Raw genomic sequence first — 27,839 nt, forward strand, 5'->3', positions numbered from 1 at the left:
TTGTTTTTCGATAGCATTTTATTTAATGTAATCCTTTTTACGATGACATACGTGTTCTGCAACCCTTCGTCAGAAGTTATATGGCAGCAGATGTAACTCCTGTTAAAGCATTTACAGTAGAAGATAAGTTCATCATATGGAAGGCATGCACAGTGGAAGTGCATGATGTTGACTGAAGCAAATTACTCTGGATTTAAACAAGCATGGCATACAACCCGGAATATTTACAGTTGTGACCATCCTTGAAATCAATGAACAATATTGAATGAGTCGAGATAAAATTTTCCACAAACATCCAGCATACATACAGACAGTCAAACAGTCACGCACACAGACATACAACAAATATTTTCATAAATCTATCTCTTCTGATGGAGAGAAACCCCAAAACACTGAGTTACACTGTATTGCAGGTTTGTGTGATGAAAAGCACTTACAGTTAAAAAATAGAAAACCCAATATATATTTTTCCATTGATGATTATGCAGTAAATTTAGGGGAATCAAAGCCGTGATACAGCAAAAAAACTGGCCATGTTATCCTCAGCAATTTAACGATATTCTCATGTAACAACTGCCCCTACAGACTATATTAAAAAATGGATCAAACAAAAGCATCCTTGTACAAAAGAAAATAAATCAATTATGGTAATAAAAATAAGAGTACAATGTAAATATATATTCATATTTATAATTTTCTAACTGTATTTACAAGAAGGTAATGAATGATGCAGAGGACCACGGTGCTGCATGTCCCTTGGTAGTATATTCTCTGGATTTGGTCTGAAAAGCAGAATATTGTCCTTCACTACTGAGGAAACAACCGCGAAAGGGAAAAAAACCCCAACAGAACGAACAAAAATGTGACATTATCATAGTCAGTCCTTTCGATTCTCCTCACCCATGGAATGCCGAAAGCGGAGAGAAGAGTGGGGGTCTGCTCTTTTTTTTTTCTGACACTGTGCCAAACTGCCATGTCTGTTAATACAAAGTGCCCCATTAACACCGTCACCACCAAGAACCAGGGAAATGGCTGCACTCCTCAGTCCATGTGATCCAACAAGTTCTACGAAGTGTCTCCCCGAGCTCCTTTCTCACAGAGCACTGAGGGTTTTTTAGCTTCATCTCTGGGAATGCGGGGTAGATTCCAACCCCATGAGGCAGGGAGCGGAGGAAATGTCAATGTTTTTCTGAATGGAGATGAGGTATCAGCGTTTCTTAATGGCGGCACCATTAGAGTGGGGAGGGAACTTTGGCAGGCAGGGCTCCTCCGCTCCGGCATCGTGGGAGAAGACGGAGTCCTCGCCCGAGGAGCATGTGGAGCTGCGGGTGTCCGGGTAGTTGGGGGAATATTGGTCCAGAGGCACTGACAGCTCCAAATACTCCTGAAAGCAACAAAGAGAGGAAGACAGAATTTATTTTACATTTAATCTCCAAAACAGACATTTCTGCTTCATCGTTGCATGATGAAGAGGGAAGGACTGACCTGGTTGGCGGTCATGGCCAGGCAGCGATCCAGGTCCTCCACCAGCTGCTTGAATGTGGGTCTATGAGAGGGCACAGCATGCCAGCAGTCCCTCATCATCATGTACCTGCAGAGATCAAGAAATTTTAAAATTGAGCAGTCAAAATGATCTTGCCTTTAATCTTTGCGCAGATATAAAAAATAAATAAAAAAGTTTATGTTAAATTCTTGTGAGGATTGGTTATAAACCTGACGTCCAGCTGTAGCTGGAAGGTGACAGTCTAAAACCAATTTGTTCCATTTGGAGCTCACTCAAGTGGGAGTGTTTCCTTTTATTGGCCATCACACAAACAATGGTAGGTATCATTATTATGTTGCTAAGGACCTGGAATTTTTCTGATATAAATCATGGCAAATATAAATATTGATTGCAAACTGTTTTTGCCAAGCATGAGACACATCAGCAACACTGAGCGTCAATATCCTTGCACATTGTCAGTCACCTTCAAATGACTTTTTTTAAGCAATAAACCTGGCTTACTCTCTTGTCAATTATCGCTCAGATAGGGAAAAAAAGATTGTTTTAATCAAAACCCAACGTCATCCCTTTAATAGTTGTAATATTAAAGCAGGCAACATCTGGTTCAGAGTGAGTCAGGTTGTGACCGAGAAAGCTCAAAAACAGAAAACCTCTCAGCATTATATTTGCAACTCATTTAAGATAAGATAAGATAAGATAATCCTTTATTAGTCCCGCAGCGGGGAATTTACCATCACTTGCTTAAAAAACAATCCTCATGATTTCTCCAGTGTGATAACAACAATGTAGCTCTGTCATAACTACAGGGTTGTTTTGATCATGTCGTGTTCATATTCTGTATGATCAGTGTCAAGTGTGCTTAAAAATAAATTATTATAATTATAATGCATCTGGCAAATCCGTACCATTTAATATTCTCCCTATTAGTTTAATTTAACCAAATAAGGAAATGCTGGGAAAGAGATATTACGAGTTCTGTCTGACTGAGGAACGTGTTTGATTTGGGGTTTGCAGTGTTTCCTTACAGTTCATGAGTGCATGTTGAGGGCTGGTCCATACGGTGACCTTCCTTCAGCAGCTTGAACAGCTCCTCCACTGGGACTCCGGGATACGGAGAGCCCCCCAGGGTGAAGATCTCCCAAAGCAGCACCCCAAATGACCAGCTGCGGACAGAAACAGTCAGGAGCATCTACATTTTCTGCACCACTAAATATTTTCCTCACATTCCTTGGAAGAAATAATGACTTGTGATACTCACACATCACTTTGGTGGGTGTAAATCCGGTCAAACAGAGCCTCGGGGGCCATCCACTTGACAGGTAAACGACCCTGTGGAAAATGTATGCATGTTATGGCTGTCTACAGTATTGAGGCTGTTCCATGGGCCTGTGTGCCCAACAAATGATAAGGATACTCACATTGGTGGTCTTCTTATAGTAATCAATGTGGTGGATATCTCTCGCCAGGCCGAAGTCCGCTATTTTCATCACGTTGTCCTCCGTTACCAAAACATTGCGAGCTGCTAGATCTCTGTGGATGCACTACAGAAATAACAAACATTAATAAAACTGAACCAATATCCTGGGAGTCAGTTTCTCAAATACAAGGCCTAATCTTTTGTGCATAGTTACTATTCAAAGTCATGTACATTTTGCATAGAGACCTATTTCTCTTCCTTTCTCAACCTGGGTTGAGAATGAATACTTGTACTTTGTTGTTACCTTTTTGGAGGACAAGTACTCCATGCCTCGTGCCACTTGATAAGCACAGGACACCAGGTCTTTGATGGACATGTTCTCCACAGGAATCTGGTCTGGGTTGTAGCAGTACTCCATGCCTGGTGGGCGCCGAGCTCGCAAGTACTCCCGCAAGTTGCCCTTGGATGCATACTCTACTATCACATACAGGGGACCTAAAAACAAATACAAGAATAAATCTAAAGTAAATCATCGCCCTAAAATTAGGCCATGTAACATACAATTTTGAATAGGGACATTGGGATTATTTTGTGTATTTGATCAAAATGATGGCCGCATTTAGAAATTATCATAAGGGCAAAAAATAATCTTTATAATGGGAGAGGGAGTATTCACAGTGTGCATTTACAGCACATGACCAAATACTTAAAACTGAAATCTATGACTGATGGTGTCACATAAGTAAATCCCACAAGTAAAGCTGCACCGTACAATTATATTTCTATTGATTCATTTTATGATTATTTTTTGGATTAGTCGATTAATCTATCAACCAATATATTCATTTTAATAAAGACATGTTTTTAAAGTCAAGATTGATATAACAAAATAGATAATAAAAATTTGTCTGACTAATATTTTGATATCTTATTCAATCATCTTCTCTTAAACACAAACGCGTGCAAAAAAATAAGTAAACAAAAATAACGGCACTTACTGGCAGAAGTTGTAAATACTCGATAGATATACGCAAATGAGTTACTTGAAATACAACTACATGTCAAAACAGTCATTAAAGTGGAGTAAACGGAGAGCTTTATGTTTCAGTGTTGAAGCAACAGAGCAGTGTGCACTGCAGGGTCATTAGAGGTTAGTTTTCTTTAGTTTTTTTGTCTGGGATGATTGGCGGAAATGGCAGCAGCCGTGGTCGATTCAAACTGCGAGTTCGGAACTTGGTGTCGGACTGGTTTACTCATGCTGTTCTACACATCTCTCAAAGTTATGTTAATGTGTGTGCATGTGCGTGTGCATGTGTGTGTGTGTGAGGGCAGGTCAGTAGCAGACCCGGACTGTCTGGTCCTACCATCCTGTGTGCAGGCTCCCAGCAGATTAATGATGTTCTTGTGCTTCCCAATGATCTTCATCATCTCCATCTCTGAAATCAGGTCCGACAGGTCTTTCTCTGTGGCGTCAGCTGTGGGGATTAACCATATTAGGGCAATTAGTCATGTTCTGTTGGTGAAAACGCCCAAAACGACCTCACAATAACCATCCTGCAAAGTATATACACCAACACTGCAGCTCTTGCGGAGTTAGGCTGGCGTTTGTCTTGGAGAACGCTCCCTGGGGAAAGGCACTTAAAAAGTAGGAGACAATAAATGCTACTTTCCCCACATCCTCACTCCTCCGTGTAGTTTAATGAACACTGTTTTATATGGGATGTCAAGGGTTCTCATAAATTTGTACTCTGCTCTCCCATTTGCGCCGTGGCTGGGATCCAGTGGCAGATGTCTCCTAGTATCTGTTCATTACTGTTTGGGTGTTGGAAGTTTTCTCGTCCCTGGAGCAGTGACTTCATGCTTCTATAAGATCTATTACTATAAACTGAAGAGCTTTCCTCTCCGCCAATCTTATTCCATCAGATGTCCTTAGGTTCACTACCAATCAATCCAAGTCTACAGTTTACCCACAAGACTGAGAACAGCTTACTTACATTTCAACATTTTGACTGCAACCTTGGTCACACGGTTTGGCTTCTCTTTGTCAAGACCCAGCGCCTCTCCCATCACCACCTGACCGAAGCAGCCTTCACCCAGCGGCTTCCCAAGAACAAGTCTGTGAGGAGGAGAAGTCACTTGAGACAGTCATCAACAGTCAGGGGAGTTCAACTCCAAAATCTTTATTATGCGAGTGTGAAGTTTGGCTTTTCATTATGAAGCTTCAAGTTGATTATAAAACTAAAATTAAGTTCAATTTCAGACACTGTGCTTTTTCAGGTTTAGTTCAGTTTTGCACAGACTGCTGCTCTGTAAAACAACATTGTTCTGGTGCAGTTTCAGTGCCTTTGTGTACGTGAAAGAGAGAAACTCACTTTCCTTGTGCAGCTGGTTTCTGTCCCACAGACAGACCATTTCAAACCAGTAACTTTACTTCCAGAAGGTCACTTGTCTAGCCTCAAAGATGTCCTTGCACTGTCTAAAGGTTTTGACCAGGACATACCTTTCCCGGTAAAGCTCCCAGCGGGGATCCTGGGGCAGTTCATACTCCGACACCCCTGACAGCATTGGAGACCCGCTGGAAGAGAGGCGGGAGGGACGAACCAGCATCACTCCAGAGTGGATGGAGGAGCTAGAGTCCACAGACACCTGAGGAAAAGAAGACTGAAATTACTTCTCTCATAGAGGAACAGACACCAGCAGCAAGAGCTTATTTAGTAGTTGAAGAAATGTAGGACTGTATAAACCCCACCCAAACCAGCCAGGTTTATCAAACCAATGGAGAACAAATACTCCTCCAATGCACATACTTACCTGATGAACAAGACCTCAAGGAGCTAAAATAAACCGGAAAGCCCTTTGAATAGATGCTTTTAGTTTTCTGTTAGCAGCTGAGCCAAAGAGCTCAAATACATTGTGAAGCTTTGAACTTACAAATAACCTGAACAAATGGCATACTAAGAGAGAAAGAAGAGATGAAAAAGGTATATATGTTCCAAACCCCCTATCTACTTTCTGTTACCTGTCTGCGCAGCGGGATGCTTTTGGCCAGCTTGTGGACGGCCAGCTGACTGTTGAAGTCACTCTTCTTTGAGGAGGTGCGAATCTTCACTATAATTGCGATGGCAATCATGACCGCGATGAAAAAGAAGCCCACGCAGTAGATGACCACCTCCAGGTAGGTGTGGTTGGCTGGAGGATAGTGCGGGACCGCTAGATGGGGGCGGGGGGGAATGCAGGGTGACAGGGAGCAGGAAGGGGAGGGGTCAGCTGTCATCCATGAAATTAAACTACTACAGAAGGTCTGACTTTATTTATCCAATAATCACACCAAATCATACCCATGCTTTCATGTACACTGCAACACAAATAAACCAAACTGACAAACCAAAAACACACACACACACACACAGCTGCTCTGTCTAAAAACCAGAGCCTTTGACACATTAAAAGGACAGAAATAAATTTAGAGCACAATTATCACTTCTTTGAAACACATGGCTTCACTTTGCTAATATGAGAAGTAGTCAATGAATCACTGAGAAATAGTTGGGAAAAACCCAAATGACTCCAATTCTGTGTTACACAAGCATTGTTTGATACAGATAATCTGGTTTTTTTTTAGCAGACACATTAGATATTTTGATACGGACTTAGTAATATATATATTTTAACAGTTTACCAGTGTGCAAAGGATCTGACTTTCATACAGAGCATCAACACATCATTTCTACAATGTTTCAAACATCATTAATTACCATTTTAATGTCTACTTGTAGGTCTAAAAGCAGCAACAAAATATTAAATTCTGACTCCATTTGTAAAGCTATTTTTAACGAGTTGTGTGTTGGTGCTGGTAATATAAACAATGTCTCTTTTAAGAAAACGACATATTTATGTGTTAAAATAATTTCTCAAACAATAGTCCAATTCAGATCTTGTTTTTTTCCTCCCATTAAGTGAAAACACCGACATTTATTCATACCAACTCTAGGGGTGTAATGGGTTCCATAATTCAGTGATGCAAGAAAAGATGCATACCTTGGCTTGGGATGTGGCGTTGTGTTCAGTTCAGAAAACAGTTTTGATTGCGTTTCTTGTTCATACACAAGTCTACCCATAAACTTAAATCCTGTTGAGGTCATTAATGATGCAGTTAAAATTATTACGCCTCTTCTTTATCCTTGAACATTTTAAATCCATACAACTGCTCATTCCTGTCTGGTGCATTGCTAAAAACACTTCAGAATGAACATGAACATCCATTTTTGCAATGCACAATTTTATTTAATTAACATCAGCTTTACTTGTTCAGGAGAAGATGCAAATACTGCAAATAGTTAAGTTGCTAATCCAGAACCTTAATAACTGCTAGGTTTGTAATTAAATTTAGATGCACATTTGCACTCACGATAAATCTCTAATAATCGCAGCAAGTTTACTAATGAAAATATTATTGTTGGAGGCATTGTGTTGCCTCCTGTTATTGAGAGGCAACACATATATCACATGCAAGTAATTTGTGCTGGAAGCATAACATGTTAAACAATGCATCCCAAACCAAGGGTGCCAAACTGACTGCAGCGTACCGTTACACCCCTAACCAACACCAGCAACACAAGTGAGCTGCACTTGTGTGAAGAGGCTGACTGACAAGCAGCTTGATAATTGGACAAATGCCCATTTCAACCCTGAGGAATGAGACACATCCACTACAGCGGGCCAATTATCAAAGCATGCCGCTGTGATCACAGCAGGAAATGACATAAGGAATACATGTCATTTGTAGCACTTGTCAAAGAAAATCAGCTTTACACCAAAATCGAATGCAAACACCAGTTAAAGAGCAGGATAGGAGAGACAGTTTATGATCAGAGCTGCCAAACAACCCCTCCATGTGAAGTTCTACATGGCTGACACCATTCATTTTACCTCTATGTATGTGGTCTTGTTTTTACAACACTACTGGCCTGTTTCTATATGTTAATTTTTTTGTCATGGTGGATCACGTAGCTGGCAGATCTTGGGGTTGTTTGGCATTTGCTGATTTAATTTAAGAAACTGCAGAGCATGGCTCATACTCTCCCATCTAGAGACTTTAGATGGAGCAGGAGCCATGCTGAGGACAGACAGAGGCGAAGTTTTAGTACTCGTAACTCGCACTGGCTTCCCCCTCACATTGTTTTACAGAACTAGAGTCAGACAAGACCCTTTTCTGTCAAAAATGTGAAGGTGGACAGCCAGGCTGGAGTTGGAAAAGGGGAAACATGAACAAATAGGAGAGAGACAGAACCACTGATACCTTCAAAAACGATCAACCATGCAGAGTGATGAGAGAACCCGATAGAATTGCCCGCCAAGCAGGTGTACTCCCCAGCGTCATCAAAAGACACATTTCTCAGTTGGAGGACTTCCATTTCCTTGTCCGTGGTGTTAAGGCCAGCGGTCTAGAAAATAACAAAGGAAGCAGACCCAACAAGAGGCCCAAGAGGGGAAAAGGAACCATGAGTAAAGGATTCTGAAAGAGAAAAGGGATGGAGGAGCGTTCTCCTCCTCGATCCAACACCATCTGCCCAAAAAGTACCAGCGAGAGCCCCTGCAGGGGACTCCAGTATCTGTTAGTGGAGGAGCAGGTTAGGTTGACTGCGCTTCGGAACCCCACATTGGGTCACCCCATCACCACATCAAATACCTCAGTCTCATCTCTACATGCAAGAGATGGGCAACATGGAAAACTCCACAGCAGAACAGGGCACACTCAAATTCACACTCATACTTATGATAGGTTCTCAGAGGAGGACAGCTGGAAATAGACAAAGGGGAGAGAGCTTGTGAGCCGTGAAAGGAGGACTTTGAAGGGCAAGGGAGCAAGAGTAATAGAAGAAGATGGCAAGAGAGGCCCTTATTAGGAGGGCACAGCACAGGCATGGGGCAGGAATGAAAAACGGGTCCAACATCGACCTGAGACTAAACACTTTCAACTGTTCTGCTGGGAATTTTCCATAGCGTCATTTACAGTCAGGAGCACTGAGGCAGGAGAGAGGGAGGGAGAAATGGAGAGGGAGGGAGGAGAGAAACAGCTGAGGTTGTCTGGAGTTATACAGCCCTAGTTTTTCCAGGTGGTCCTAGAAGCGCCTCCACTGTGTGGCCCCTGAACTGCTGCGTGGTGGTTACCTGTGGGCTCATATCTGGTGACAGTCAGCCAGGCCGACTGATTGGCCTCTCCTATATAATTGGACACTTTACATATATACTCTCCGCTCTCCTCCTCAGTCACATTGTAGAGGGTCAGCACCTGAGCGTCCGAGCTATTGACCCCAGAATGCTGGAAATAAAAACACGTCATGTGCAGCACAGAAAAAAAATAGTAGCAAAACACAAAATGTAATTAGAGTAGAGAATTCAGGACATTTTTTTCAAATTTGTTTAGGTTGTGTTCAGAGTTAAAATAACAAGATAAAGTTCATATATTGCACATGGTGCCATATTGACCCCTTTAACAGAAGTATTGGCTATGTCAGAAAATAACTGACATAGCAAAATAGGACATATCTAATCTAAACCAAATTCCTCCATTTTCCTATTAAGCATTAACAAAAATATTTATACAGGCTTGTTGCTGCAGAATTTATGAGAGAGCTTCTACCTTGAGGACGCGGACATAGGGTAAACCATCAGGACCAACTCGGCTCCCGTTGAGCTCAATGTGCTTCAGCCACTGGATATGAGGCTGAGGGTCGCTGAACACTTTGCACTCAAACTCCACGTCGCTGCCCACCACTGCGGTGCGATTAGCTGGCAGGCCAGCCTGCAGGATTGGCCTGTGGGGAGAACGCTCTGCAACACAACCAAAACACGCACAAATGTTAGTTTAGAAGAAGTTTGGCGAGCAGTAGTGTTGCATAACAGGACCTTTCTCGACACAATGTGTCAGTGCTAAAGAATGGTCTGATCCACACAATCATTCTGTTTACACTCTTGTTTGTATTTTTTTTAAACAATCACAATCCTATTCGGCAGTGATAAACACAGGATGCAGCAACTTTGACCTTGGAAAATAGATACAGACACAGATGGCGCAAGGAGAGGAGAATGTCCTGTGAAATATGCAAACATCTACGAGCTTATACGGGTTTCCAAACTTTTTCATGAAATCTCAAGGACTCATAATAGAATTTCCATGAGCGTTCACAACCTATAGGTACACAAACGGTATAGTCCAAATGCAAATAATTGTATGAAAATCAAAACAGCAGACTTTTTAAATCTGTAAAAGTTATTATATTCATATTCAGTTAAATACTTCAAACTACAGGCGCATTCAATACATTGTTCACCTTTATCAGTGTGAAACAAAACTGAATTTATAATCAAATGCATTAAGAATACACCGATAAATCATTAAATCATAAATCATTTCTTGATGCAAATCTGAAAAAACAAATGTAGCAACATAACGATACACGTTAAAATACATTCGCCTTTATGTGGCATTAAATGGAAGGTTCTCCAGAGAAGATCTATGTAACAATTCATTTCATAACACACTACAAAATTCCATGACTTTTCCACGAAACCCTCAAGGATTTCATCAATTCCATGACTTTTCCAGGTTTTCCTTGACCGCAAGAACCCTTTTTTATAGACCGACAGACTAGGCAAGCAGTGAAGCTACCACGCAATATCAAAGACAAACACATGCAATAAGTACAAAGTACACACGGCTGACTGATTTTCAAACACAAGCTAAATAAAACCTCCGTCACGTCAAGGCTCTGGAAATGCCCGGGGCAGATGGCAAACAAGGTCACCTGTATAAACTCATGTGTAAATTTCAGATTGTCATTTCTTATCTTGAGAATTAAAGCGGCTATTTTTTCAGCTATGAGCTGCTTGTGTGATTGTTAAGAGTTGGCCACAATAGCATGTTACGTTATCTGATCTGGAGCGGTTACTGTGAAATTAAATGTTGGTGCTCTATTTTGATGACCGATTACTCCAAAATAAAGTTACAAGCCAAGTATCTGGACGAATTTCAACTGGCCAGGAGTTTCTGACCAAGACATTTGTGGCAATATCACTGCTCATCAGGGTATAGACCTCTACTGAGGTCAGGAGAAGCCCAGGGGACAACAGTGACTGAGGAAGTGGGTCCGTGATTTATTAAACCAGTGGCGTAAGAGCGAGTCACAGGGCAATTCCTAGAGGAGCCATAACTTCTCTCAACATGGACCCATCATTCAAGCCACAAGTAAACAGGCTATATTTATCAAACGGCTGAAAAAGGGACCCAGCTCCCTCTACACAACACCATGCCCCTGTGCTTTTGTGATAAGAATCACATTCGACTGGTTAGTCAGATATTTGTGAAATTGCTCCAACATGACTCTAGAGCCTTATGAATATTCAACAGGTGATTAAAACATGGTCAATAAAGCTTGATCGTAGTTTAACACACAAACAACGTAATTACAGTTAACACTTACCGACAACATCGAGCTGGTAGGTGTGATTGATGCTGCCGTACTGGTTTTCCACCACACAGGTATAGTTTCCCTTGTCAGAGGGTACTACAGATTCCATGATGATGGTCCAGACATGGTCACGGACCTAAGAATTTGGGAAAAAGTGAAGGTTACAGTGGTTGGCTTGGCATAAAGTACAGACAGAACTTCTGCTCATAGTGAAATATGTTGCATTTGTTAAGCTAATGACCATTTCAGGACATAGAGTTAGGTATGAGATAGAGCAGGTAAAACCCCCAGCTGTGTGCACAGCTCCTCCAGTCTGCATGTCGAAGGGTCTTTGGTCAAGATATTGAACCCCAAATTGCTCCTGAAGGCTGTGCGTTTGTTGTGAGAATGATTAGATTAGATTCTGGCGCTGGTGTTACCTTGTATATCAGCCTCTGCCATCAGAGTAGGAACATGTGTGTGAATGGGGTAAATGTTGGCATGTAGTGTAAAGCCCTTTCAGTGGGCGGAAGACTGGAAAGGCGCCGTTTACCATCAAAGCTAAAATGTTTTCAATCAAATTTAATTAAAATAAATGAGGCCAGTAGTAACTCAATCATTGCAACAGGGAGCTAGACTGCAATACTGTGTTTAATAGCTAAAAACTTAAAGAACTAAATAACTTTTGCATTTTTCTCCATCTGCTTTCTCCCAATATGAATTGTCGTAAATCCATTTTATTTTTCATTTCAAAGCCTCGCCTAACAAGGTCAATGATGTGTGATAACAAGATAAACCACTACTCCTTCTTCCTGTGACACCACCCAATGTTCTAAACAGCGGATCTTTGTCTAACCAAACAAAGAGCACAGGAAAATATGTACATGTTTTATATACATCTGCCCCAACCTGTCTTGTAAGCGCCAACTGATGTCTGGCTCTTTTTTTCCAAGACATGTTATAGTTTTTCTTCCATAAATCTGCCAAGACCGGCAGTGTGTGATTAACCAACGGACCTCTAAGGCAATGGCAACATCAAACATGCATATACACAGACTGAGCCATACGGTTTCCCTCATTTAGCTAAAAACGTGATGAGGGAGTCCAGCTGCCTGCTGCCAGATGTGTTTTGCTTGGCTTCATATACATGTGGTCTACATTATTCCCTCCCTCCTGCACGTCTCTACGCAGACGATATGAACAATAGAAGACTGGCTATAAAAGCAAGAGTGTGGGAGGGATATGAGAGACGTCCCCGGACGCCAACGCAGACCTTTGCACCTTAACTGAAAAAGAAAAAAAAATCAACGGCAGCCAGATGGTTAAGTGTGCTGCCTGGCTGGGTGGGGGGCTTGAGGATGGGGGGAGGGGAGGCAGCTGAGAGGAAACTCCTAAATGTGTCCCAGCTGGGGAGGGAGATGGGCTAGGCCAGCATGAGACAAGGCTGGACTGGCCTACACCTTGATGGGAAGAGCAGATGCAGGGAAGGAGGACGGCTGTTTCTTAGTGCACAAACATCACACACCTGTGAGGCAACTGCCACTGAATGCAGCTATTCACAGAGAAGTCAATGTAAAAAAGGTACAAAAAGCACAATATTTATACAGCCCCCAAAAACATAATGACCACATCATATGATAGTTGATTACATTTTGGATAAATACAATGGCGTCCTTGTGCCCAACAGGAAAGGATAGTTGGCATTAAAGCTCAGACCAAATCATAAAATCAGATACATTATGGTGATCTTTAAAGGGTCATGATGCAGTTTACTGTAAATTGTGGTATATAACAGGACATCAGAGGGTGTAACCTTATGCTCTGTGTGGACATCAGCGAACCAGCAAATTTGTTGTGACCGCCACTGAGCTACAAGCAATCAACTGCATATGTATCATAACACGTCCTTTAAGCAGAAAGTACAAAAAGGACTACTGCTCGTATGTGATGTCAGCAGCGGTCTATGTACGCGTCTGTTTTGGAGTTTAACCGAGACTGTGGATTTACTGCTGCGTGGATGTAATTACAGAAAAGACAATACTCTGAAACCCAGAATGAGGACAGCCAATGTTATCCTTCATCTAAACGGGTGGCTAGGATTGCCCACCTGGAGGTATTATCACTATGGCACACCGTTCCTTTTTGTGGCATAGGGTATCATCTTGTGTTGTTTTTCTCAGGTCAAATGTAAAACTTGCCTCCGTTTACCACTTGCAGGATGCGTTTCTTATTCCGGGGGAGGGGGTGGAGATGTAATGTGGAGATGAGATCACTGATACATCTCGACTAGTAGTGAATGAGCTTGGAGAGACTCAATAACAAATACTAAGGAAGGTGTAGTGTCACTAAGAAGAAGCTATGGGGAACACATTTCAAAAATATATGTATTCTTAAATTATTAACCTTGAAGCCTCCAATGCGATGGTCCCTCTTGAACTCCCTGCCATTCTTGTACCATTTCAGGATGGGATTTGGGTTTCCACTGGCCTGGCATCGAAACTTCACCGTCTTACTGGCTGGGACAGCATGAAGCTTTTTCTCCATCTTCTCTGGATGAGCCCATTGTGGGGCCATTGCTAAAGAATAAGACAGAAAAAAAAAAACATATGAGTCACATAAATCTATATTAAATTTAGTATAGATCACACATTACATTGTGTGTATTTTCTTAAACTTGAGGGCACAAAACACTAAAGCTTTTATTTACTACATTACATAATGACCCCTCTGAGAATCACCACCTTATCTTGGTGGAGGGTCTATGCTATGACCCTGGGAGCTGTGTTGTCTGGGGCAATTGCTCCCAGTAGGGTTTCCCAAGGCCAATTGGTCCCAGGGGAGGAGCCAGACCAAGAGCAATTCAGAGACTAAATATGCAGAACTTTGGCCTAAACAGAGAAATCAAGGCCACCTCTTGGGGACAGACCTTGGAAGGGAACGTCTGGTGCCCAGTCGGGCAGAACCCGACAGAAGTACATGGAGCCACGGCCACGTTTGGTACACCACCCAAAGGGATGAGCCTTGGGGTCAGCAAGCAAAGGCTGGACCCTAAGTGTGCTGACCCTTGGCATCACAGGGCTGGACCCTCCATATCCGGAGTTGCCCTAGGTAAGAGGTGTCAGGTGGGTGTCGGTGGTTATGGGCTAATCGCGCTGTGATGTAGTTTTGCTTAAACATTGCAGTCATATCATCAGCCAGCCTTGGACATTTGAGTTATGACTGAAAGAATGAGATTGACGATACAAGTGGCCGATATAAGTTTCCTTCATATGGTGGTTGGGCGCACCCTTAAAGACTACTGTACTTGGCATGCTCCCACCGCAACCCAGCCTTGGTTAAGCGGCGAAAAATAGAATGATTGCATAATGCATGTTCACCCAAAGAGTTCTTAATTATAGTCACAAGGCTTGGCTGAACTGGATGGGGGGAGATATTGAGTTTCTTTGAATAAAAACAAACACATTTTTAAGATGCTGTGGCGTCAAAATGGCCTCAGTTAAATAGAGTGATGTTGCCGGATGGGTCAGGGGGGAGATAAAGCTCTGGAAGTCAGAGTACAAACTCAAGGTCGGCATGCTTAACATCCTTAGCAGCCGCTGGATTCTTTGTGGGCAGTAAGAGCCAGATGATAAAGCCTGAGTGTCCTAATTACTCTGTAGACAAATTGGATGACTCCTAAGGTTAACCACGATTAGTCACAGCAGAGACATTCCTCATGTAAAAGTTGTAACTGAGGTAGTGAAAACACTCTGATTCAGAGTGAAATCATTCACCCAAGTGTGACCAACACACACATGGCAGACCTATAAGTGAATCATAAAGCTTTCAAATAACTGACCATTCATGACAATTACTCATAACCCTGTGACTCCTTTTCTCACAGTTGCATTATTAACTTCAAGAGATCAGCAGCACACTTACGCAGCAGTTTTTGACTGCCTAACAGTTTGGCCTCCTCCGATGAAGACTCTTCATCTTCATCATCATCCTCTGATGAGGCAAGGGTATCAACTAGTGAAACACAAAGTGACAGTTCAATTAAACTGATATACAGTGACACTACAGGTTGAAGACCAAGAAAAGAAAAGACAAAGTATGGGCACAATCTTTGACAGGGGTCAGTATTTGATCCACGCTTTACTTGCTACAAATCAAGTATAAACATATTTTAAATAATACAATATTAATATGAATTAATACAATACAATACAATATGAATTGAAAAAAAAACTTTTGTTTTAGTGATAAATACCAAAGGACATTTCCATGCCCCTTACTTTTCATTTTTGATTTCAACATTGTGATGCCTTTTTATGATCGTTATCTGAATTATTTACTTTTACACTATGAGTAAAAGAATTTGACTATGCAGTGACAAAAAAAAAAAACAAAATAAAAAATAACAAAACCACAAAGGCTGCTCTTATTCATCATTCTATGACTTTACCTGTGACGTTGAAGTAGACGCTGTGGTTGCCGAAGGTGGTGCATGCATACAGACCAGAGTCCGTCAGCTCAACGGTCTCGATCTCCAGCTGGCCGTTGCGGATGCGTGTGTGCTCTCCATCCACCACTGCCACATGGTCTTTGGTCCAGTTGACTGCATGGAGGGAGTCTTTGGCAGAGCAGCTCAGATCCAGATGATCCCCAGGATAGAGAGTGAACAGGTCCGCTTGTGTTTCCACAGAGACTAACAAGAAAAATAGTAGGAAATTGTTTAAGTGACAGTTTAGCAGTTATTTAAAACTCAACCTTATGCAGCCTTATCATAAAAACAATAATGGCCAAACGAGAAAATAAAAAGCTAAAAAGGCAGGCCCAATTAACTATATGACAAATGCAAGTAATTCACAATAAGATAAATGCACAATATGTGTTTAAATAATAAATAGTAACTGACGAGGTGAAGAGTGCATAAAATGTTCAAGGAGCTTTCGCACAAAACGTGGCTGTATCTGTACTGTAGACACATAAAAATGAACTTCAATCAACAGGGTCCAAGAGGAGAAGAGCAGAAAAGTCCTTGCATGATTTCCTCCCAGCAAACTGCCTGCCTAACCTGTCCCTCAAATTTAATCATATCCAAAATTAGTTAAGGCCCTATCGTCAGGCAGGCAAGGAGCTACTTGGGGGAAGGAAGGTGAAATTCAATTAGAGGATTGAAGAGATGGGAAGGTGTCATGGAAGCGAGACACCTGAGCCCCCCTGTTCTAAATGACTACGTAGTCAACGAGGGGGAGGGGGTAACCCAATTACCCCGACACGTTCTCCATCACGATAGGGTTGTTTGTCTAGTTACAAAAAGGTAAAAACCGTCACTGGCCAAAACATAAGGTGCACTGTTCTAATTAGCATCCTGATTTTATGGACAGTACGGCTGCAACTACCTATTATTTTCAATAACAATTCGTGGACAGATTATTTTCTTCTTGAATTATTATTTATAAGATGTCAGAAAATAGTGAAAAATGAAAAAGAGCCCAAGAGGATGTCTTCAAATGTCTTGTTTATCCAAACAGCACTCATAAGTATTAAGTAGACACAAGCAAAGACAGAGAAGAAAAATCATCCCATTTGAGGAGCTGGAAACAAACAATAGTTTGACTCAAATGATTATTAAATAGCTGTCAATACATCTTTTGTTGACCGACTGATTGAATAATCAACTAGTCCCGTCAGCTCTAGTTCACATAGTTGTTGTTGTTTTAGCCAAGTAGCAACACAAAAGTAATTCCCTGTGGCAGAACCATAACGTAAAATATCGAGTGATTTTACTCTTCCTCCTTTCCCATTTCCTACATAGCCCCTCTGGTATTGGAGCAAGAAATACAGAACCAGATAATCAAATGGCCCCGGTGGTAAGCGATCCGTCAAGATGAGATTATTCCGAAATGTTCTCAAAGTGCACTGTGTTTGTAGAACGCACTTCCTCAGAACAGGAAGCACATCTATAGAGCATAAGATCAGCACAGCATCAGCAAACCTGACTAATCCCTCCCACCAACACAACAAAGGCCTACAAACAATAAAGGGGAAGAGGGAGCAGGGAGAGCGAGCCAGTGAGCATGTGCACAGGAGCGAGCCAGAGAGGGCCTGCAGCGGCAGGTTCTAGTGCCAGTTGCTATGGTGACCCCACTTGGGCCTAGTAAAGGTATTTCCTGGATCACATATGTCTGACAGGCCCTTAATCCCAGCAGGAAAAGGGGCCAGGGGGTAGGATCAACTTTCTCCTAAAAAACAAAAACCAAACGGGGGGAAAGCCGGACAGGCATTCAGTGATGGACTCCAGCTATCCAACCAGGACGCAGCCTTAACCTAACAGTGCTGTGTGTGTATGCGTGCATGTGTGTGTGTGTGTGTGTGTGTGTGGGTGGGGGTGGGGGTGTTTCTGTCCCTGCCCTCTAAATGGAGATGCCACTGATAAGACTGTGTCAACATCCCAGCTGTTAATCTGGCCGCAGACATCATAAAGTGGCCATAAAAGCTGTAAAGTTTGCGTGTTGCTTTATTGTAGGCCACAACCAGGACCATTTGTGCTTCTGCGACAACCTGCTTTAAACTGGAGTTAAGATATAACAAGATTTAGTCAAATCAACCTACTACTGTGTCAATTAATGTGATACAAATAAACCCCAGCACACTTTTATCACTCACAGTGAATTTATTTTCAACTCTCCACACTGAAGGAGGTGCCAAGTTTCCAGCATTTCCTTTCAATTTGTGGACGTTTCATCAATCATCCTGCCGCTATGATTGGATTAAAATGGATTAAAGACCATATTTTCAGAAAGCGACCAGTCTGGAATGTGTTCTACCGTCCATTAGGAAAAATTGATTGACATCGTTTAAAATCAGCTTAATGACAAATCATTAAAGGATTTATTTTGTGAATAAGAAATCATTGAGAGGTTTTAAACTAGAGGGGGAACAAAGCTCACTAGTCTGTCAATTCAAGACTAACTAAAAAAGAGTTGGCGCCAGACTATGGAACCTACTCTGGCTGCAAAATAGGAAGCAATATGCCGCGTGAATGACTTCTGGGATTTCCTGCTCTCACTGGAGTGATGGTTGAATGCAGTAAAGTCCAGCTGGCTGAGGCTCTGCGGTGGCACACAGAGGAAAATGGCCATGTCAAGTTTCCTCTGCTGATTTGACCACAGCAGAGTGAAGGGGAGGCTGACATGTAGAGAGGAATGATAGGAGACAAAAGGCAGGCCTTGCAGGAAGCAAAAGAAGAGGACAATGCCTATTAGCAAGCCCAAAAAATTCACTAAGCGAGTGTCCCTCCTGAAAGCACTCCAGTGGAGGAGCTTTTCATTCCTAAATGAGCCGCTGACAATCAGCATGGATTAACACTTGGGAGCTACAAGAATTACTGTGTCATTCAAATGAGTTCAGCCACATTTCACCTCCCATAATGATCTTAATGACTAACGCAGCTAAACCAGGACTTCCTAGAAGGAGGAAACTTTATGTTGATCTAGTTATTTTACTACGATTATAAGTACAGTCTGTGCTGCTGCAGGTTTGTCTAAGGAGACACACATGCTCACACAGTTTGAAAAATACCATTAAATGGCTTGCAGAGACATGTTGCAACATGGACTAAAGTAATCCTCTACACTCAAACAACACATGCGTCGCTGTCCTTTCTAACCAGATTTTTTACCTTTGACCTAAAGTCCCATGAATAACTGATAAAAAAGTTTTTTATTGTGTCTAAGCTGTGCATAGTTGTTCAGCCATGTTAAGCATTAGAAGATCAAACTGCATCAGAAAGCTTCATTTAAAAAAGAGAAAGACTGGAATGAGGTTCTTCCAAACTTTTGCTCATGCTTTACAAATGTAGCTTTGACATCATGTTCATTGCCCTGACTCTATACATAAATAGCTTTGGGGGAAATGTGCTTTTTCTCCTTTTATTTTCATGCTTATCAACACACCAGGAAATACAGAATGGACAAAAGGAAATTTGACTTCTGAGCGTTTAGATTCACAAAAGCATAATCATCATTAACCACCATGATAAAAAGTTTGTCTACAAAATCTTGTCTTGACAGTATTTTGTATCTCAGCTCCAATGTGTGCAATGCATGCGCAGCTCCTTTGCGGCCTTTATGAAGTATCTAGCAGATTTGACACTGGTTTGAGATTTTAGTCATTTGAAAACAACAAATTATTGCTCCTCTATTATCAGCTGGATGTGTGTTATGAAATGATATTCGTTTTACTGTCATAATATCTTTATATTGGCATGAAATTGCTTGCCTACTGAATGGTTTAACCATTTGTCTAATGTAATTCTCAAATTTCATCTTAAATTGTTGCTACCGTTTTGTTTTTTTAATGTCTTTAATTTATAAAGCACCATTTTAAAATTCAAATTAAAGTAGTTTTGTACATCGATGTTGAATTTTCTAAACAGAAAAACAGCCTTCATCTAAGAATGTTTTATATTTTCTTATGTTTACTGCCAACAACGGGTTTGTACCAAAGGATAAAGCATAGGAGTTGATCTGTGTCACCAACGCCATAATAACCAGTTGGTTATCCTTGAGTGGAAATGAATGCTGACAAGGGAAAAGTAAAATGAATCTGGTGTAATCCTTATACTCAGTTCACTTTGTTTTGTCCACAGAGTCATGCTCCTCTGGGCCTCCATCACTGTCTGAAAAGAGTCTTTCTCAGGACTGTGGCAGCTCTAGATTTTAAGAGCTCTCAATGAAAGGGTCAGCGGCTCATCTACTCTGAATGACAGCAGAGCATCGAGTCAAAAAAAATCCTCGGAGAACGACATAAAAATAGCTTTCTGACATTACACTGTCGCATCTAAAAGGATGTTCTGACACCGAAATGATTCCAACAAAACACAAGTTGCTCTGAAAAATCTCACTGAGAAAACTTTAAGACAGGGCTGTAATTGTTTGAATGGCTATCCATGTGGCCCCTTAAAAAAAAAGTAATTAAATGAATTTGTTCGGAGAATATTCTTTTCTTATGGGAACAACACAAAACAAAAATCCCCAAGACAAACAAAGAATCATGCATAAAACATGACCACTTCCATAGAACTGTTGTGTTTCCCCAACCAAGACAAAAGGAATTCAACCAAATGCTTCTGCTGTGATTGTTTGTCGACAGCTGAAGCCATCCGTCACCCAGCGGGGGGGGAGGGGGGGGAAAGTGAAGCATTCCCTGGCAAGAAGTCAGTGGGGGAGCAGGAGAAAAAGCACAGAGGCGCATAGATAGTACCTGGCCATTTGGTGATTAAGAGCTGGGTGGAGTGTAAATGCATCAGACTTCCCCCACCCTCATGGAAATTTATGGCTCACCTTAGAAGACAAACATTCTCCTCAGAAACCTTATCCTCGGGGATAAGGGAGGGCTCAAAGTAGCATCTTCTTTCCTTTTCTTAAAAAAAAGGAAAAACTAGCTAATTTATGGTTTCCCTGGCAGTTAACTCCTCTCTCAGTGACAACAAATACCTTTTCATTACAAAGGAGGAGAGGAGCATGGACGGCTAGGTAGTGGGGCTGCCCTGAGGCTACAGATGGGAGTCATTTACTCCTCCCTGTCCCACCGTTGGCTTAAACACAGACACACAAAGTTTATTTTAGGGCTTACAGCCCAAGAGAGACCCTCTTGTTTAATTACTCTAATTATAATGTTGAGCTTTATCATATTCTTTTGCTGCTCCCCACTTCCGACTGTAAAGTGTAAACATCCAAACCCCATCTAGCCACAAGTCCGGGCAGCTATTACACCGCTGGACTGAATCCAAGAGACACATTTTTAAGGATTTGATTTCAGAGCCTCGTTCCCCTTTTCAGAAACTTATCTTGTGTAACAGCCAGACTGGTCTCCATACTTTATAGGGAATCTCAAAGTTGCACGGTCCAGTTTAAGAACAAAATAAAAATCATTAGAGCAAAACTTCAGACTGTAAATTTTTTTAAGAAGAGAACCCATTTCCCTTGAGTTAGTTTAGTTAGCCAGGAAAAACAGAAAAGGTATTACTAATAGTCAGACACACAGTTGTGCCACATCTGACACAGTAAAGCGCAGTCAAACATCAGACTCAGGCAAATGGGGGTGGTGGAGGAAACACTGACGCTACAAAGGACAGACTTCACCAAGGCCTGGAGTGTGTTAGGATTACATTCCTGTACAAAGAACAAAGCTTTGATTATCAATGGACTGTTTCTCAAGGCAAGAGTCGAGATAAGTCAGACTTCATAAGTTAAAAAGGTAACATGATATTAAAAAATACTGCACCCAGGACTAGAAAAAAAAAAGCAGTGTACACATGAAATTTGAAAAGCCTTACGACATCAAGCCATCTTACCTTCATCAGTGTTGGGAGGCCGGCACTGGGTCCTTAAAACTTGGGAGAATATAACCAGACACAGAAGTACACTTGGCCTCATCAGCATCCTGCTGAGGGAGCTACAACTGTTGGCTTTTCTGCGACTGGCACTCCATTCAGGCCGTTGGGGCATCAGCAGTGGGTCATTCACAGTGGTAATCTAAAAACAAACAAAGAGTAATTAAAAAAATGAATGCATGGCCAAGTGAGCAAGCCTCATACCTTCACAGTTCTGTTATGGGTACGAAAAACAATGAGTCAAAATCAGTTCAGGCTCCAAGTTTTTTTATAAAGAAATTTATGGAAATGTTAGTGGAAAATAAACTCTGTTATGCAAGAGAGACAAATCTGTTGTGTGGCTCTTCATAATGAAAGAATCAAGAATGATGTACTTTTTCCTTTTTTTGAACAAATGGCAATCTTTATTTTTGTTGACAGGGAAATTCCTCTCTCGTCTAAAAAGAAGAGAATATTCTGTCTGACCACAAGGTTCAAGGTAGGTACTTGAGCGTTTAGGTCAGCTTGTACAAGAACACCGATAAGAAGCTCGCTCTGATTGCTCAAGCAAACAAACTCTGGATAAATCTTGCCCATTTCTTGGGCATTGAAAATTTTCAATGCTTCAAAGTAACTAATCATTCACTCACTCACAAGTATGAACTTGTAAAGACTGCCACTCAGACAATGTTAATGTTTTTGCTGTTGGTGTTGAAGAATGTACAGTACCCTCCAAAATGGGGGCACAGTACTATTGGGTGACCCTGACATGCACATCTGCTTGCATCATCACCTCTGCAGCATCTGGCCAGAGATTAACACTTGCCCCGAACCCCCATAACCCCCCTTGAGGAATTTGTTTAAGACCAACCAAATAAATCCACAGCCCGTTATGTGACACCCTTGTAGAGAGAGTACGCTGGGCCATCATTTCCACGCTGAGAGATCTATCACCCAACAGTTGGTTTTGGTCCCAGAGCCCAAATTGACCCCCCTGCAACCATTTGCTCCAATGAGTTGTCAGGAAGGGTCCAACAAATGCTGTTTTTTTTTTTTTAATCCTAGTCAAGTCAAGCCTAAGATATCAAATAAATGGAGTCATAAACTAATCTAAAATATCGTAGTCCATAATGTAAAACAACAACAAAAACAGCAGCTTCACATCTGGGTCAAAGAAACCCAGACTGGGTTTACGTCCTTACACAGAGTCATGTTCAGATGCAGCTGTGGTTTTCTTCCAGAGGTGAACCCTTGTGTGAGTGTTCGTCCCTGAAACACTCATTGTGTTCTCCTCAAACTCAATTCAATTTCACTTTCTAAGAAAAGGCCCAGTGTTCCAGCAGCTGAGCTGTGTCAGGAGGTCCGAGGGGGATAAAGGAGCGTGGTCATCGCGGCTCCGTAAGCAGTGACTCAGTGTTTGGGGGCGCTCCAACAAAGTGCTTCTGATGCCAGACAGAAGGAACCGCAGAGAGCGGCCGACCACGTTCCCTTGGCCCTCGTCACTACGACAACCGTCGATAATTGAGAGTGGAGGAAGTAGCTTCTTCAAAGTATGACACAACACTTTGTCATCTTCCACTCCCGCGGGAGGAAGCCTTAAACATACAGTGTGTCTTACTATCCACACAAGAGGGCACACTTGTCGGGAACGTGCGAGTTACTGAAAATACAGACTGACCAACACAATGGAATGATGATATTGTTGGCCAATATTGGAGGGTTGTTTTTACTTAAAGTTACTATCAGAGCTAAACCGATAAACTGGCCGAGCCACTATTATCTTAATGCTGGATAGATATATTGCAATGGTTGGCCAATAAGTTTGATAAAAATTTCCTAAAAATGCCAAACTAGATCTGAGGTCATTTAGAGACCATGTAACCATTGCGTAGTTTGTTTTGCTGCAAAATGTCCTATTAAGCATGTATATTGGTTACAATACTTTAAAAAAACAAATCTAAATCAAGATTGTTATTCGTTTCTCAATTAGCAATACAAGTTTGGCCTCAAAACTCCAGCATCTGTTGGGCTGCAGTTACTATGTATAAAAATGTAATTTTGTGTACTAATCAAAATGTTCTTTTACTTTGTGCTTACTGTCATTGTCTTAAAGTATTGCTGAATTGTAAAATATACTGCCTCAGGACAAACTGAAAAACCACAACCAACATCTATCCATAGATCCTGTGTTTCATGGCTCTTTTTAGTGAGCAGCCCTCTGGTTTACCACTTCCTAAACCTTTTTATTTTGAGAGCTCTCATTATTTCTAATACTTGTTGGTGAGGCATGAAAATACATTCTGAGTTTTGCTGCTCACATTGTTAGAAAACAGGTTTTGCATATAAATGTATGAAACGATATGGAATAAAAAAAAAAATCAAAAAACAAGCCAAGAATGATCCGTAGCTAATGAACACTGACTGGACATTGGAAAGAAATCAGATTTTTTTCCCCTGCATATCCAACCCCGCTATAAGAGAGGACAACACTTCACACAAAACCTGGCAAATAAAAAGGGGTTAAACTAAACAGATTAGAACATGCAAGACATATTTAGCTTCTCTCATTATATAAAGACAAAGGTTACAGGCCTAACCCATAACATGGCCTGCACCATAATTACTGTTCACCGCCAGCCATGCATAAAATTCCTCAGCTCCCTCAATTATGGAGCCCCCTCCCCAGTTATCTCTGCACTCCCAGCCAGCAACAGGCCAGTCTGCACACGGCTGCAGCCCAGCGGACATAAGAGCATCAGACCGTCTCCCCAGGCTTCTGTTTTCACAAAAACAGAAACTTCTGTGTTTTGTTTTTTTTTTCCTTCTTTGCAGCCTCACAAACTGAATCGCTGGTTTGCCACCTGAGTGCCATGGAGGGAGATCAGGTGTCATGAAGATTACACTCAAATGTAAAGACAATCAATGTCAGGCCATCCGACACTGAGCCATTTGGTCGACACTTAAAGTGCTTTAAGCTACATTCAGTCCTTTTCAGATGCATGAACTATGTTTATTTTTGTTTCTCCCCAAGGGAGGTTGAAGCGGGACACACAACTCTATCCCTGAAGATGTTACCAACATGCACAGAATACTTTACATTAAATTAAATCAGCCTAAAAACATCCTCAATGCATGCACACACAATCAAATTAAATCCTTCCCTTCTCGAGAACAACGTACTTAAATCTACAACTTACATCTACTTACTAGGTAAATAAAAACTCACACAAAGCTTGCAACATTTGAAACATTAAATTCAATGCCACATTTATTGGTGGATGTAGTTATAATAAATACAATCTTAAGTCCCAATAACTGTGTGCAAAGGGAGCAGCCTAGTAAATTAAAGGGCACGGCTATTCCTCACTTCCCATTATATGGTTAAGGAGAAAACTTTTTTCCTCCTGGTGAACTCCCTGTAGACATGCTGCTTTTCCAAACCATCCATCTTCTCCCTCTCCCATTATATCAGAACATTTAGGGGCTTTACATAACATCAGACTGGCCCCTCCAGACCCAGTCTTCATGACAGATGTAGTAATGATGGCTGTCCTCAGAGAATATTAAGACATTACTTCACCGCATTTCAAAGTAATTTGTCCCCATGATTTGAAAGAAATATTGCAATCATGTTCATTTAACTTCTTCAGTTTAGTTGGAGCCTGGGACTTAAAAATCAAACAGTGTTTAATACACTGTTTGATTTGACTGCGGATAGATATGGTGAGAAGGACCTGGATCCTTTTTGCAGAGATAAAACCCCAATAAACAGCTACTTGCAAACACATATCACAAGAAAATAAAGAAGTTCAGAAAAGTGCAACGGATCCATTAAGCCAAACTCAATTGTTTAGGAGAAGAAGAAAAAAAGGAATAGCGCCATCACGTGCAGCTCTAAACATTTGATTTCTTGCTTTCACCCTTGATGTTATTTTTGTCTTAGTCAGTAAAGTAGATGATCTAATCTGATCAAAGGCGTTTGCTGTGACTCGAGACAGAAAAGTGTTGTTTGCAGGACTGCAGGCAACATTTGGGCCTTGTGCTTTAACCTTCCCGTTTGTTCCCTTTTCATTTTCCAGCATGGAGGAGACTGAGGTGTTAGCGCGCATTAAACAGACACCGAAAAGGCTCTCTCAAGAAAGCAAAAATGCAAACAGAAACATACGTTTTCACCAGATTTCTCAACCAACTACAGAGCGCACACATATTTTCCTAAAACAAAACAGGTGGTTGTTTATAAGAAATAAAAAATAACTCCATATCTCACTTTTAAGAAGCACGATTCTTGAATGAGCTCCCTCATTGGAAAATAGATTCATCAATAAATCAAAAATGACTAAAATGTAGAACAATATCCAAACCCTTTGGCACGTGAACATAAAGTAAAGCTAAATGAGAGAGGAGGAATAATGGGGGGGGGACAACTCACCTTACTGGCGGGGGCTGTGAAGCAGCCAGTGTTGGGCTGAGAAGGAGAGACTCCGGAGCCAAGATTTGATGATCAGAAAAAAAAAAAAAAAAAAAAAAAAAAAAACTTCCCCGAATATCAGTAATATCCAGGAGTCAATGCGATGTCCGCTAACGAAGCTCACTGGCCCCAAACTATCAACGTTTGGCTACAAAGCGTGCGCATATTTCTGCAAAAACTTGCGCGAGAGAGAAAGAGAATGAACGTGCGTAGTAGCCCACTCCAAGAAAAAATACAAAATAATACAAAATAATCAAAGAGGAGCTGGAAAAAAAAAAACCTTCCTTTTCAACGTTTCTTGATTAACTTTGCATTAACCCCTTGTTGTATCTTCCCTAACAGAGCCGGAGAAGAGCGTGCGCTACTTCTCGGTAACGCTGCTCTCTTTATCCCGAAACGTTTCGCTCGCGATGAAATGAAGTCGCCTCACCTCCGACAAAAACAAACTGTATCCCAAAGTTGTTCAACTCACTCTAACTCAATTTCTGCAAAGAAAATGTCGTTCGGTACTATGTGTCTACAAAAGATGCGGTACTTGAATGAATCCTAGAAAGTATTTTTTGACGAATCCTGGCGGAGAAATGCTGTTAAACAAGGAGAGTCCGAGCTGCTCCAAACCTCCCCCCTTAAATCTGAGACTATGCGCATCCTCCGGACCATTGTCGAGACAGAAGCAGTAACAAGGACAACTTCCTTCTTCTGCTACAAAATAAAAGGCATCCTCGGCATCTGGAACTAAACCGGACTGAATTGGCTAAATAAAAGCCTGAAAAAGAAAAGGGTACACATTGATTGGTTAGAGTGGAAATGACTGGGGTGATTATAACTTGGGGGGGATGCATTTATTAAAGATAAAACCGAAACCCACCATTACATTGAAATGGAGAGCAAACATTACTTTTATTTGGTTATTTGCTCATGACCAATTGTTGTCACACACATACACACACACGTTTGGTTCGTGTGATACCTACATCTTACTTGTACTTGAGTTCACCCTGGAATTAATTTGTTGTTCTTTAAAGTTGTTGCACTGTGTGTTTCTATAAAACAAATTAATAAAAAAGACTAATGTTGGTACAAATCACCTGGAAATATTGTGCATCTGCACCGTATTTCAATGAGAATATATATATTTTTTTTTACAAAACATTATCCACTCCATGTTCCATGCACCGTCTGTTTCAATGTTGTGTTTGTTGTTGAGCTCCACACAAATGTCATTTTCCCCCCCCTTGTGGCTTTTATTTTGAATATAAAACAGCCGGAATACCGCCATGCTTCAGGCTGTTACTTTCTAGCTTGACGCAGGTCTGCACGGGCTGGTAGAAACCTGGCTCTCCCCTGCCATCCACGGCACCAGAGCTCCACCAACTCCCCACACAGAGCTCTTTGCATTGTGGGATTGGAGACTAAACGACACAAAGGCTAATACTGTGACTTTAAATAATTATAGTGCTCCTTTGCAACTTTCAACTATAACAGTGGATATAAACAACAAAAACTCACCTTCAATCTACAAACTCAGTCCTGATCACAACAAAAACAAGAAATATACAGAATAAAACATGAGAAATATCAAATGCATGTTCAATCATATACTTCAACAAGAATCCTATAAGATCACTGAATTCAAC

The 27,839-nt window shown here is 41.4% G+C and overlaps 1 protein-coding gene across 2 annotated transcripts; it reads right to left on the reverse strand.

The window, feature by feature from the left end:
- Positions 1–26,907, reverse strand: fgfr1a (fibroblast growth factor receptor 1a). Of its 2 annotated transcripts, none has more exons than XM_054611710.1 (18): positions 26,164–26,907; positions 21,717–21,897; positions 15,819–16,061; positions 15,293–15,382; positions 13,775–13,947; positions 11,405–11,528; positions 9,565–9,755; positions 9,093–9,243; positions 5,941–6,131; positions 5,422–5,567; positions 4,916–5,037; positions 4,286–4,396; positions 3,226–3,416; positions 2,923–3,045; positions 2,763–2,833; positions 2,530–2,667; positions 1,486–1,591; positions 1–1,384 (listed from the first exon to the last, which is right to left on the reverse strand). In XM_054611710.1, exons 2-18 carry the CDS (start codon positions 21,868–21,870, stop codon positions 1,208–1,210), a joined length of 2,502 nt encoding a protein of 833 aa, XP_054467685.1. In that variant the 5' UTR covers positions 21,871–21,897; positions 26,164–26,907; the 3' UTR covers positions 1–1,207. The 2 variants fall into 2 exon arrangements, with proteins under 2 accessions (XP_054467685.1, XP_054467684.1); XM_054611709.1 differs by lacking the exon at positions 9,093–9,243 and adding an exon at positions 8,221–8,365 and having other exon boundaries at positions 26,164–26,904.
- Positions 26,908–27,839: the final 932 nt, after the last annotated feature.

Source organism: Anoplopoma fimbria, chromosome 13, assembly GCF_027596085.1.
Source record: "Anoplopoma fimbria isolate UVic2021 breed Golden Eagle Sablefish chromosome 13, Afim_UVic_2022, whole genome shotgun sequence".
Lineage (NCBI taxonomy): Eukaryota > Metazoa > Chordata > Actinopteri > Perciformes > Anoplopomatidae > Anoplopoma > Anoplopoma fimbria.